This window comes from Zootoca vivipara, chromosome 9 (genome assembly GCF_963506605.1).
Source record: "Zootoca vivipara chromosome 9, rZooViv1.1, whole genome shotgun sequence".
Taxonomy (NCBI): Eukaryota; Metazoa; Chordata; class Lepidosauria; order Squamata; family Lacertidae; genus Zootoca; species Zootoca vivipara.
In genome coordinates this window covers 67,029,963-67,042,366 of record NC_083284.1, presented here as the reverse complement: position 1 = coordinate 67,042,366, position 12,404 = coordinate 67,029,963, and the positions used below count along the sequence as shown (strand labels likewise).

The 12,404-nt window shown below is 43.8% G+C and overlaps 1 protein-coding gene across 1 annotated transcript in view; it reads left to right on the top strand.

Annotated features, from left to right (window-relative positions):
- Window positions 1–11,528, top strand: part of STIM2 (stromal interaction molecule 2) — a 72,244-nt gene extending 60,716 nt beyond the window's left edge. Inside the window, exons 6-12 of the mRNA XM_035112120.2 lie at window positions 464–641; window positions 1,495–1,672; window positions 2,861–3,028; window positions 4,203–4,303; window positions 5,245–5,483; window positions 8,232–8,466; window positions 10,331–11,528. Of these exons, the coding sequence (XP_034968011.1) occupies window positions 464–641; window positions 1,495–1,672; window positions 2,861–3,028; window positions 4,203–4,303; window positions 5,245–5,483; window positions 8,232–8,466; window positions 10,331–10,811 (1,580 nt within the window). The 3' untranslated portion in view covers window positions 10,812–11,528. The remainder of the gene's footprint in view (window positions 1–463; window positions 642–1,494; window positions 1,673–2,860; window positions 3,029–4,202; window positions 4,304–5,244; window positions 5,484–8,231; window positions 8,467–10,330) is intronic.
- Window positions 11,529–12,404: the final 876 nt, after the last annotated feature.

Here is a 12,404-nt window from a genome sequence, read left to right as displayed (position 1 = left end):
CAGAAAAAAATCACTGGCTGCACCAAATAACACCGCATATTTTTCTCGGCGCCACGTGCAGCTATTTTCTATTACTGCTGCAGTTAATCTTAGGCATGATTATTGAAAATAAGCCAGCTTAATTTAACTTGGCTTGACCCTTTCAGGATTACAGTGATTCTTCTTTAAGACACATGTGCAGACATGTTGCCAGGAGAAAGGGGGGGATTGTGCTGAGCACTAACCATACTTAAGATTAACTGCAGTTTGTAATATTTTTTTTAAAAAAACTTTGACAAACTGGTCGACCTAAAATGGAAGTGGAAGTTTCTGAACTCACAGAGCCATGCTGGTGGGGAGCGTAAGGGCTCATGGCTTGTTGCAGCTTGTGTCGCACTAAACCCTGGTTTAGCATGGTATCTAAATCAGCCTAATCTTGTTAGATGATCTATCTCTTTAACTCATGTACAACTGCATTTTTCAGGACCGCCTCACAACTGGATGAAAGATTTCATCCTCACCATTTCTATAGTGATCGGCGTCGGGGGCTGCTGGTTTGCATATACTCAGAACAAGACTTCAAAAGAGCATATGACAAAAATGATGAAAGATTTAGAAAGCCTTCAAACAGCAGAACAGAGTCTGTGCGATTTGCAAGAGAGGTACGTGAAAAATAGACCAATACTTTAGGGTGTTCAAAGTCCTTATGACAGCCTTGAAAGGCCATTCAGTGTGAAAATATTGCAGGACTTTGTCTATTCCACATAGTGAATTCATGGTTAAGGTGATGTATGAAGAGGAGACTCCTCAACTTACATTTAGCCACTAAGCTACACCAGCATTCCTGTTATTGTATGAGTTTTGATGTTCTTCACAAATTTGAATGTCCTCAGTTATTTATTGAGTTTATATACTGCCCTATACCCGGAGGTCTCAGGGCAGTTCACAGAAAAGATCACGACATATATAATCAGAATGAAAACAACAACCCAATAACAACCCCCCTCCAAAAAGGGCCACATTTAAAAAAGTGCATAGGATGTAAATTGGATCAACCAAAGGCCTGGATAAAAAGGAACGTTTTTGCCTGCTTCCTAAAGGTGCATAATGAAGGCACCAGGCAAACTTCCTTGGGGAGAGCATTCCACAGATGGGGAGCCACTGCAGAAAAGGCCCGTCCTCGTGTTGCCACCCTCCGGAGCTCTCTAGGAGGAGGCACACAAAGGAGTGCCTCAGAAGATGATCTCAGGGTCTGGGAAGGTTCATATGGAAAGAGGCAGCCCTTGAGGTATTGTGGTCCTGAGCCTTAGCACCGTAACTTGACAGTAAACATAGCTAAGTTTGTTGAGAGAGACGGGTAACCCTTTGGTGTTCTTTTCACACATATTGAGAGGTTTAGTGACATGTCGCTTGGCGATGCCACAGAGTAGCTTAAATTATTTGTCCAATCAATTGAGGCATGAACAGAACTGAACAAACACTATTAACCTGTGGAAAAAAATGTCTACTTTGAAGGCTTGAAAAAGCACAGGAGGAAAATCGGACTGTCGCTGTGGAAAAGCAAAACCTGGAGCGCAAGATGATGGATGAAATCAGCGACGCAAAACGGGAAGCGTGTCGGCTGAGAGAGTTGAGGGAAGGAGCTGAATGTGAACTCAGCAGGCTTAAATATGCAGAAGAGGAGCTGGTGCAGGTATTTGCAAATAAAATACAGTATACCATAGCCCACGCAGAGTTGTACCTTTCCCAGCCACTTAATGGCACTGTAGCATTGGAGCAAGGGGCATGATGGAATCGTAAACCAGAGAAGCAAACTGAAATCAATTCCAGAAAGGTAGTTTAGACATACAAAGCTGAAACTGGTAGAGAAATGGGTGTAACAATCAGTAGAAGGAAAGAGCCAGAACTGGAGCCTTTGAGCTGCACATTGTAGCTGCCTAGCTTCATCAGGTGACGCTGACACAAAACCCCACACATACACTAAGTAGAAGAATTAGAAGCATTGCCACCCGACCCCACTCAACTCACCGTGCCCCCCTCCCCCTCTTTCCCCCTTTTTTCTTCCACACCATCAGGAATATTGTTCCCCATATCATATTCCAAGGGGAGTTGAGTTTGCAGCTTTGCATCTATACACTTAAAAGTTCCTCTGGTAGCCCTCTTTTTAACTATACACTTTGGAGTAACAGCTTGGCTCCACACGCAGCTCCCCCACTCTCTCTCTCTCTGTTTCTCTCTCTCTTTCACACACACACAGAGAGAGAGAGGGAGAGAGGGAGAGAGACAGACTTTAATCTCCCCCCCCCAGTTGCATTAGCATCACCAGGGTGTCCCAAGGCTTAACCTTGCAATCCTGATGCAGCTGAAATTGTCACTTTGCTGTTCAGCATGGCAGGAACAGGAATCTCTTCCCCACGGTGCAGCTGATGACTGAGCAGTGTGGAAAGTGGGTGTGGCTGCTGGAGGCTTGGGGGCTACACCCGTGGGTGCCCAAGGGCTGCATGCAGGCTGCGGATCATCCACATGCAGCCTAAAGAAATAGTAGGGAAAGAAAATTGAAACAGCGCATTTGTTCAAGGACACTGATAGGGCTTATATTCATAAGTTTATTGAATTTTCTGTTTTACATTTTAGAATATTCATTTAAACAACCTTAAAATATCAGTGACTTCCCCTCTTCTCTTTCCATGGTTCATTTTGCATCACATAAATCCCTGCATATTTTATTTAAACTGAACAATTCGGTATTCCATTATTGAATCTATCAAAACTTATTTACACTGTTGAATTTATCTTAATGCTCCCCACGTTTCCAAATAAACACAATTTCCCTTCAGGCTTAGGTGTCTCAACATCTTTGCATATCTCTTCTGGCTTCTAGGTCCGCATGGCCTTAAAAAAGGCCGAGAAGGAGTTTGAACTGAGAAGCAATTGGTCTGTTCCTGACGCGTTGCAGAAATGGCTCCAGCTCACGCACGAAGTGGAAGTGCAGTACTACAACATTAAGAGACAAAATGCAGAAATGCAATTGGCAATTGCCAAGGATGAGGTATTGTGCACTTTTGAGTCCTCGCAATCAAAAGCAGTGTGTAGTCTCTGATTTCGTCACCGAATTAATGCAATTCAGGTTGTGGGATTGCAGCTAGAAGTGTGTGTGTGTGTGTGTGTGTGTGTGTGTGTGTGTGTGTGTGTGTGTACCCTTGCTTCCTGCAAGTTTACGTTTTGAGCAAAATGGGCAGTTACAATTCTGGGGCATCACATTTTTGTCTCATTTTGTTCCTGCTACTGTATCACTACCCTCCTAAGAGCTGTGCCCCAGGCTGCTGCTCCTGCTACTCTAGTCTAGCCTGCCCACAGCCTTCTGAATTCAGCCCAGCTTTAAATGTTTTACATTTTATAACTTTGTGCTTTGGCTTAAAGTCCAGGAGAGATACCCTTTGAGGCAGGAAACATAAGTTACTCAGTTTAACGCAATACCCGCAAATTGTATTTAAAAGCAGTTCATAAGGCATTTTAATAAAAGAAATAAATGAATGCTAATCTCACCTTTAAAAATACACTTTTGGTGTGTCTCTGGTTTCAGGGAGTTGCATAGTTGTGGAGTTACCTGTTGAGAATACCTTTGACTATGCCCCTAGTTGTTCTTGCTTATGTAAAGATGGGAAACCTTAAGGGAGTTTTTGTTCTATTTTAGAGATTGTGATAGGACAACATGTCTCTTTGGATATGCTATTCCCAGGTCACTATAGTTTTCTTCTTCTTTTTCTTCCTCCTCTTCTTCCTCTTCCTCTTCTTTGGTGATCACTTGTAGCCAAGTAAGATTGTCTTCCATAAACACACTTACTGTTAAAAAACTATGGAGGCCAATTCTGGATCCATGTGTCCTTCCACAGTGGGGACATAGGTTTCCAGGCGGGAGTTCATCATGGTGAGGGTTTGCCAAGTGTGCCTTCCTCTTAGCGTGTTTCGCCCTTTCGTTCTGAGTTTGAGCATCTTCAAAGCTTTGGTAAAGGCTGTTCTCCAACTGGAGCGCTCTCAGGCCAGTGTTTCCCAGTTGCCGGTGTTTATACTACATTTTTAAAGATTTGCCTTGAGAGCGTCACTATAGTTTAACCTTGTAACATCTCCCAAATCCTATTGGCTAGATAAAAAAGGTATATATTCCTCTTTACCCATTGCATTGTATATGTAAATTTGGCTTCATATTTGTCCTTTAATAATAGGCAGAAAAGATTAAGAAAAAGAGAAGTACCGTCTTTGGGACATTACATGTTGCACACAGCTCTTCTCTTGATGAAGTGGACCACAAGATTCTGGAAGCAAAGTAAGAGACCTGCCTAGTGGGTGATGCCCCTTGTGCTTAATGCATAAACTTGGTTGATACTATAGTGCTCAATATTTTAATGTTAAGATTTATTTATTTTTATTGGGATGCGGGTGGCGCTGTGGTCTAAACTACAGAGCCTCTTGGGCTTGCTGATCAGAAGGTCGGCAGTTCAAATCCCCACGACAGGGTGAGCTCCCGTTGCTCTGTCCTAGCTCCTGTCAACCTAACAGTTCAAAAGCACACCAGTGCAAGTAGATAAATAGGTACTGTTGCGGCAGGAAGGTAAACAGCATATCCGTGCGCTGCTCTAGTTTCCGTCACGGTGTCCCGTTGTGCCAGAAGCGGTTTAGTCATGCTGGCCACATGATCTGGAAAGCTGTCTATGGACAAATGCCGGCTCCCTCGGCCTGAAAGCAAACTGAGCGCCACAACCCTATAGTTGCCTTTGACTGGATTCAACTGTCCAGGGGTCCTTTACCTTTTTTTTTTACCTTTTAATGTGAGTTGCATTTTAAATTGAAAATCAGATTCTATAATGTAACTGTTTGTAGCTCCTGAAGAACGATAGTACTGTATACATTAATATGGATTATTGTAAAGGTAAAGGGACCCCTGACCATTAGGTCCAGTTGCAGACGACTTTGGGGTTGTGGTGCTCATCTCACTTTACTGGCCACCTTCCCGCTGGAGCAGTTCCTATTTATCTACTTGCACTTTGAAGTGCTTTCGAACTGCTAGGTTGGCAGGAGCAGGGGACCGAGCAACGGGAGCTCACCCTGTCACGGGGATTCGAACCGCCGACCTTCTGATCGGCAAGCCCTAGGCTCTGTGGTTTAGACCACAGTGCCACCCATGATGGCTGGTCATAAATACCCCCAAATGCATAATTTGAAAACAAACAAAGAAACAAACAAACCCAAACTTCTGTTGTTTCTTAGGAAAGCACTTTCTGAATTAACCACTTGTTTGAGAGAGCGACTCTACCGATGGCAGCAGATTGAGAAGATCTGTGGCTTCCAGATAGCACATAACTCAGGATTACCGAGTCTGACTTCATCACTTTACTCTGATCATAGTTGGGTGGTAATGCCGCGAGTTTCCATCCCGCCGTATCCAATTGCCGGGGGTGTAGATGACCTTGACGAAGACACTCCTCCCATCGTTTCTCAGTTTCATGGTATGTGGTAGTATATCTAAGAAGACATTGAATGCCAGCAGATACACAGGAGTTTGGCAAATAGCTACAACCATTAGAAGAATTGGCATACTGAAATGCCAAATGAAGCAAAGGGTCAGAGGGGTTAGCAAGAGTCAGCAGAGCAAAGATGCTGGGAAATATGGAAAAGCAGAAACAGTCGGCGTATGGAACCCCAGCTATTTAATGTGTGGGAATGTTGAGGATAGTAGAAGAGGATATATTGTTTAAATTTTATCCTTCTTCACTCACGCTAGTGAACTTGTAGGAGAGCACATTCCCTTGTACATAGCAGGAAGCTAGTTGATGGATTCGTTAGAACCGTTTGAGTTAAACAATCCAGTCTGGCTTGTCCAGATTGGACTGTTCCTGGTAAATCCCCTTTAGTTCCCTTTTAAAAACAATAATGACATAACAGTCTTCTTTTAGAAAGTAATGATAAGTTTTACTTACATTCAGTCACATCCCACATAATGGAACAGTATAAGAGCTTTGAAATTGAGGGCACATTATATTTATGGGAATAAAAAATAAGCTGGGAGGGAATCTTTTGAAAACAAAACAAAACATGTTCTTCCAGGAAGGAAGCAGAAGGTGTGCTCTTTTAGTTGAGTCCAGCTCTTCCCATTTAAAAGGCGGAGGGGAAATGAGACTCTGGAGGCTTGCTTCCTGGAAAGTGCCGGAAGCTTTCCCCTCCCAGCCACTTGTTTCCGAAAAAGGAGAAAAGAACAGCCACACACTCAGGGTTTCAAATTTTAGCACTGTGCTTCTTTGTGCAGAGTGTGGTGCTTAAAGAGCTGCTTTCTCTCTTGTAGGCAGCCTTGAAATGCTGGCTTTGTGGATGGAGCTTTCTCCTTCCTGCTTTTGTAGGAAATAAAAGAAAGGGCTCTCATTTGGAAGTTGCAACAGAAAGCTGCTTGTTGGGTGCTCTTGTTTCTGGGAAGCCTGAAAGGAGAGAGTGTCTCAGAGATTAAGAGTCTTATTAGGGTTCTGCTGTGCAGAGGAGGGCAGTTTTAATGCTGTTCTTCATTTTCACAGCTGATTCTAGAAATCTTTTCTTGAAAACCTGTAAGACATTCCCCCCACCAAACTTTTCACTTCTATGGCTGGCAAAACAATTGTTTCCCTCTACTGCCCTTCTAACCTTTTGAGATTCTGAGGGCTGTGTGATTTTACTGATGAAGCCTTTATAAAATAAAACCCCACTCTGCTTCCGATCTGTAGTAGTTGAAAATTATTTTGGTTTGGTTTACATCTGATGTAAGTGCCGATATTTGCAGAGGGTGACATCTTCGTCTTCTTTGGCAGTCACTTGTACCCAAGTAAGATTGTCTTCCATGAATGTGGTCTTAACAATCTGTCCATAAGTGGCTGTGGAGGCCAATTCTGGATCCACACGTCCTTCCAAAGTGGGGACATAGGTTTTCCAGGCAGGAGTTGATCACGGTGAGGGTTTGCCAAATGTGCCTTCTTCTTAGCACGTTTCTCCCTTTTGTCCTGAGTTTGCGCTTCTTCAGAGTCCATGACACCTTTGGTAAAGGCTGTTCTCCAACTGGAGTGCTCGCAGGCCAGTGATTCCCAGTTGTCGGTGTTTATACTACATTTTTTAAAGATTTGCCTTGAGAGAGTCTTTAAACCTCTCTTGCTGTCCACAGACATTACACTTAGCATTCTTAAGTTGGGAATAGAGTAGTTGCTTTGTAAAACGATAATCGGGAATCCACCACAACATGACCAGTCCAACAAAGTTGATGTTGAAGAACCATTGCTTAGACACTGGTGATCTTTGCTTCTTCCAGTACAGTGACATTAGTTCGCCTGTCTTCCCAAGTGATATGTAAAATTTTTCGGAGACACCATTGATAGAATCTTTCAAGGAGTTTGAGATTGTGTTTATATGTGATCTATGTTTCACAAGTGTACAGGAAAGTTGGTAGTACAGTAGCTTTGTAAGCAAGCATTTTGGTTTACCTGCGATTGTCCCTGTCCTCAAACACTCTGCACTTCAATTGGGAGAAAGCTGCACTCACAGAGCATAGCACAACTGTGATCAGGTTGATCTGGGTCTGAACAAGATCTAATCAGGAATGTTCTTCAACTGGACAGTCATTCAATTTTGGAAGCTGTTTTTTGGTTCACATTTTACTATTTTCCACGGCTCTGTTTCAGATATCATAGGTAACCTAAGGCTCATTTCACAGATACAGTTTTTCTTGGTGGGCACTCTTGCTAAAGCTTTTAATAAATAAACCTTTAAAATTAATAGATGATGTTCATAGAATTCCTCTCCATCCACTCCATTGATCATAATACATTCAGTGAGATGTTACAGATTCCTGTTAAATATTTGAGTCAGGTGTTGCTGTCAGCATCATAAGTTTGTGACTTCCCTTGTGACCTTCTCCAGTAAGACTTCAAAATGATAACCGAGCCTTCTGTGAAATTCCGTCAAGTGGAGGTCAGTTTTACACCTGCCTTGCCCTTGCCTGTCTCTTTTGCTGATATATTTAAGTATGGATTAATAGGAAGGGAAGAAGGAAGGAAGGATATATTATTCAAGATTAAAATGAAGTCTATTGTTGCTGCTGCTTCTACTCAAAATCCTTAGTCTGTGGGCTTGGGCAGATAGGACTAGTTGCAAATCCTCCCTGCCTGAAACAGAGCAATGGCTCGGTTGATAACTTAGAGCAGCTGGTTGATTTTTGAATAACATTGTTTTGTCGTTCTCAGGGTCTGTCGTGAAAACGAGCACCTTAGCAAGGAGCAGTAGCATGTGTCGCTCCCGGCGAAGCGTCATGCCGTCGTCTCCGCAGTCGCAACACACAGCACAAACACCGCATCCTCCACATGCCCAAGCTACTTTGCACTCTGCAGATCCTGACATCCTTTCCGTGTCCAGCTGCCCCGCTGCTTACCGTACAGAAGAGGAGGAAGAGGCAATTTACTTCACTGCTGACAAGCAATGGTATGGGCATTGGGACGCTACCGTGATGGTTTCGGTTAGAGCTAGTTCCATGAAGTGTCTATGTGCCCTTGCTGTCCAGACTTGGACACACCAGAAGGATTTGCAAAGGATCTTTTCCGTTTAGATCTGGAAGATTGCGATAAGACTATTAACTCCCCTGTGCCCTCTATGGTATGCAAGATGCAAGGTATTCAGGGCTTGAAATGCAGATTTAATGTGCCCTTAGAGACTCGGCTGTTACAGCAGGCAGGCGGCTGCACTTGGCACGGTCTACAAGGGCATTCCCGACATAAAAGCTGCTAACAGAGATCTGACCTTGAGGTGATGAAGTCATGGCTGACAATGAAGCCAGTGGAGAAACACTGTTCTGAGCACTGTGTTTCTTGTGGTGCCAGGGCCATCTTCGGCTAGCAGAGTCTCTGTGCAGTGAACTGCTTGATGCCTTGTTTTGAAGAGAGATGGGAGGTGCACAATTTTAGAATTTTATGAATTCAGGGGAGGGTCAGATAAACAAGAATTGAGTTGGCTCTTTTAAAAAATCATTTTAGTGCAGAAGGAATAGATTGAATTGTTTCCACATACAGTTGTACCTTGGAAGCTGAATGCCTTGCGAGTCAAATGTTTTGGCTCCCAAACTCTGCAAACCTGGAAGTGAGTGTTCCAGTTTGCGAACACTCTTTGGACCCAAAACGTCCGATGCGGCTTCCGATTGGCTGCAGGAGTTTCCTACAACCAATTGGAAGCCACGCCTTGGTTTCTGTACATTTTGGTAGTTGAACAGACTTCCGGAACGGATTCAGTTCGACTTCTGAGGTACCACTGTATAAGTGTTACATTTTTATTGCAAAGGGGGTGGGTGGGTGGGTGTGAGCAATGAATTCATATTTATTCAAAGTAAGGCTGTCACTGTAAATCTCAGTTGATTGAATTGTACAAGTTGCCAATGAAGAAGTTGAATCTATTCCATTTAATTTTTGCAAGTGGAACAAAAATGACTCTAAAGAAAGATGCATAGTTGAGTTGAATTGACAGCAAAGTGCATGAGAAACTGATGGCAGAGCCTGACTTCCCTTCTTCCTCCTAGCATTCCTCCTTCCCCGCCAAAAGCATCTTATGAGGGTCACGGACCTGGTTGAATGGCTTTGGGCTGTGGAATGGGGCACTGAAGGGGAAGTGGTATATCCTAGCGCCAAGCAGAGCCACATTCTGTACCTCCACCCAGTTTTGGGAGGTACAGAAGGTGCCTTTGCCTGATGTTGGCAATACCCATTTCCCATTCAGTGCCGCTTCTCACATCCCAACCCATTCAACTGATTCACATGAGGGGCTTTGCAAGAGGCTGTGGGGCTGACATGGGCGGGGAGAGAGATTCCGGCGAATTTGGCTCCTACCAGCCTTCTTTTGTGCCCTTTCCCCTGGATCTGGCCCATGGGCAACATTTTAAAAGAAGCATTCCCTCCTATGTGTGAGACAAAGGGAAATAACCGACTTCATGATGGGCCTTGCCCAGGCATCCCCAAACTTCAGCCCTCCAGATGTTTTGGACTACAAATCATCCCATCATCCCTGACCACTGGTCCTGTTAGCTAGGGATCATGGGAGTTGTAGGCCAAAACATCTGGAGGGCTGCAGTTTGGGGATGCCTGGCCTTGCCATTTGCAGTTTTTGTTTCCACTGCTGACAAGTAAAAGTTGTGTGTGTGTGTGTGTGTGTGTGTGTGTGTGTGTGTGTGTGTAAACTCAGGATTTGGAAGATTTAATGAAGTAGGTAATTTAATTATTGACAGAGGGATAGAGATAGACAGACAGACAGATCCTTAAATGGAACAGTCTGACACCTTACAATTCTCTCCTCTTTGCTGCAGGGAAGTACAAGATACAGTTTCTGAATGTGACTCCTTAAATTCTTCTGGAAGGAAACAATCTCCTCCTTCGAGCCTTGAAATATATCAACCTTTGTCACCTCAAAAAATATCACGGGAGGAACTCTCACTGGAAGAGTCATCTACTGGAGACTCTTCTTCCCTGACGGCCGACATTTCCAGGGGTTCCCCTGACTGTGTTGGCATGACGGAAACTAAAAGTATGATCTTCAGTCCCGCAAACAAGGTGTACAATGGCATTCTGGAGAAGTCGTGCAGCATGAACCAGCTCTCCAGCAGTGCTCCCGTCCCCAAGCCCCGCCACACCTCTTGTTCCTCCACCAGCAGCGAAAGCAAAACGGGTCATGAAACCTCCTCGGCTGCCCCTCGGATAAGCAGCACCCCACAGGACCTCTGCCAGAACGGAGAGCGGAACAAAAAGGCCTCCAAAATAAAAAGCCTCTTTAAGAAGAAGTCAAAGTGAGGCTGCTGGAGGGGAAAGCGCAATTGTGGCATCGCTAGACTTGTTGTTTTCTTTTTTTAAAATTCAGAATGTAGTTTTCTTTGTCTTCTGGGCTTGGTTGCCGCAGCAGGAAAACCTCTTAGGTCAATTCCTCTTCTGTTCTAAATGACTTTATGGTAAAGTTGTGCCAGCTGTCAATGAAAATTTTTAATTTCAAGACAGTTTACAGTCATTTTGTCTATTTATTTCTGCTTTTTTTTAGTTTATATATAAAAAAACCATTAAAAAAACCCACAACACTTTAACACAAGCTTTAACGGACTAGTAAGCCTGTCTGGGCTTGCCAAAGTTTTTTCTTGTTTACTGAAGCATCTTCTTATCTTTCCACAGAAGCTATGGCATTTGCATTACTGGACATCAGTAACTTTTAATGAAGTAAAACTACTTAAATTGCACTACTGTTTTCCTGACTGGAAAGTATCTTTGCAAGTGAAACTGTTTAGACTTGTAAAATGATGGAAGAGATGGGTTGGTTCATTGTTATTTTTTAAAATTGTTTTTAATGTAGAGACTAGCATTTCTAACAATTGATTTCTGGAACTGGAACCTCGTTTTGTCAACATACTGCTTCTTTAAATGCATTTATTAACCTAATGGGTTGGGTCCTGTTGTAAAAAAAATCATGTTTATCCAGGGCTTTCACTGTGATTTTACTGCATTGCACAGGCTGAATGGTTTTTTAAAAAAGACTTATTATAAAAAGAAGAGGCTCCTGATTCCATTCTCAAATGACAAAATTCAAAACTTGATTTTGAAGGACTTTTTAAGACATTCACAACCTTAAAACTGGGATAGGGACAACTGTGGGCACTTGTTTACATACTTTGACAGACGACGGATGTTTGATTTGTGAATATTTGTACTGTGGCAAAGATAATAAATTGAAAATATTATTGTGCATTGACTTGTTTTGATTTCATCCAGGCCAAGCTAGCCCTGCCCAGCCCAGCCCAGCCCCACTCCCCACCCCCCAATTATTGCTTGTTAGAGGAAATGGTGTGCTCTGACTGGTACTTGCCGTTATATTGTGGATGCCTGTATTTCATTTTATATATTTTACTAGCTGGCCCTGCCACGCGTTGCTGTGGCTAATCCCTGTGACTGCCCCCGCCCTGTGTCGATCCATGACGTATCCTGCACCCTCCGCCCACCCCCGGGTTTTCCCTGTGATTCCCCCCAACCTGTCCTGTCCCATGACGTATCACGTCCCCTCTTCCCCCCACCCCTGGCTCATCCCTGTGACTGGCCCCACCGGGTCCTGACCTATCCCACCCCCTCCTCCCCCCAACCCCCACCCAAGCGAGTCAGTACCTCCATTCGGTCTAGTATGTAAACGGGAGCCAAGGTGCTGTTGAGAGGGAAGGTTTTATAGGTGCAGTACCAGTGTAGCCGCCGCTAGAGGGCGCTGGTTTGCAACCTGGTTCTTTTCCCAGAATGCATTTTCGCCTGAGTGGTGTGTTTTGAAACATGAGGTTTTGGGGTTTTTACGTGCCACAGGTGTGACATCTGTCTTTGAAAACGGTATGGGCTTGCTCTCATATATGCAGCATTGTG